At 54.1% G+C, this 1,195-nt stretch overlaps 1 protein-coding gene across 1 annotated transcript in view; it reads left to right on the top strand.

The window, feature by feature from the left end:
* LOC113456749 (gasdermin-D-like) overlaps positions 1-1,195 on the top strand; it is a 14,395-nt gene that overhangs the window by 1,600 nt on the left and 11,600 nt on the right. Inside the window, exons 2-6 of the mRNA XM_026782676.1 lie at positions 86-207; positions 477-554; positions 680-852; positions 927-1,071; positions 1,160-1,192. Coding sequence (XP_026638477.1) covers positions 86-207; positions 477-554; positions 680-852; positions 927-1,071; positions 1,160-1,192 — 551 coding nt within the window. The remainder of the gene's footprint in view (positions 1-85; positions 208-476; positions 555-679; positions 853-926; positions 1,072-1,159; positions 1,193-1,195) is intronic.

The raw sequence follows: 1,195 nt of genomic DNA, 5'->3' as shown, positions 1-1,195 counted from the left end.
GGCCGGGGTGCCAGGGACGCAGCCCCGCCGCTCATTTTACTACAAGGGGATGCTGTGTCATCCAGCTGCATGATCTCCCAGACAGGGTGGTCAAGTATGCCAGGCCTGTGGATGAGGGAGTTGGTGATGTGTTTGTTTTTTTCCTTCTTCCAGACATCCTTCTCTTCCCTGATGAAAAGAAGAGGACCTTTGAGCTGCCCCCATCAAGTGAGGCCCCAGATGCTCTGGCCCCACATGTCCATTAGCTATGAGGTGGTCAGTCTCCTATGGAGATGGATAGTCTCCAATTCCCTCCAACTCACATACACAATGGGTAATGTTGCTGGGCCTGTTTAGCCTTTCATCTGCCCTGGGCATTCAACAGTAGGGAAGGATAGAATTGGGAGGGCCCAGGGAAAATCTCAGCTTTCTGGCATTTGTCAATGGGACCCTACACCACACAGTCTTCTCCCTTCTAACATCCTCATGCCTTGCAGAGAACGACCAGAGGCGGTATTCTTTTAGCCTGCTTGCCACACTACAATCTATTGGTGAGCAACACAAGTTCCTTGAAGGTCAGTATCCACTTGTCCACCCTAAGACTCCACGAGTTCTGCTTCTGCTCCCTGGATATGACCCTCCTACCCATGTTCCGCAAGACCTCACAGGCACTGGATGGTGCTGCCTTCTGTCCCTCCAGATGGAATCCATGGGGAACAGGTGGTCAGAAAAGACTTCCAAGGCCTGCATGCAGAGGTGAAGGCCGGATGCACACAACTCGGGTACTTAGAAATGGAGTTAAGACAACAGCTGCTAATGGACATTGGGAGGATTATACTTGACCAGCCCAGCATGGAAGCCCTGGAGGCCTCAGTGAGTGACAGGGTTGGAGGTGGGCAGGGCCTGCCCAAGCCTGCACAGCCTCACTTACCTCACCTGTGCCTCAGCTGGGACAGGTCCTGTGCCATGGTGGACAGGTAGAACCTCTGGATGGCCCAGCAGGTAGCATCCTCGAGTGTCTGATGCTTTCCTCTGGAGAACTGGTCCTGGAACTTGCTGCGCCAATCTTCTACCTGTTGGGAGCACTGACTGGTGAGCAGTCAACTGGGGGACGGGAAGGGATGATGGGTACCATATTTGGGCATTCCAGAGCCCTCTCAGCAGCCCCATCTCTCCCCAGTGCTGAGTGAAACCCAGCAACAGCTGCTGGCTAGCG

This window comes from Microtus ochrogaster, chromosome 15 (genome assembly GCF_000317375.1).
Source record: "Microtus ochrogaster isolate Prairie Vole_2 chromosome 15, MicOch1.0, whole genome shotgun sequence".
Lineage (NCBI taxonomy): Eukaryota > Metazoa > Chordata > Mammalia > Rodentia > Cricetidae > Microtus > Microtus ochrogaster.
The sequence above is the reverse complement of the archived record's forward strand: the minus strand, read 5'-3'. Positions and strand labels throughout refer to the sequence as shown.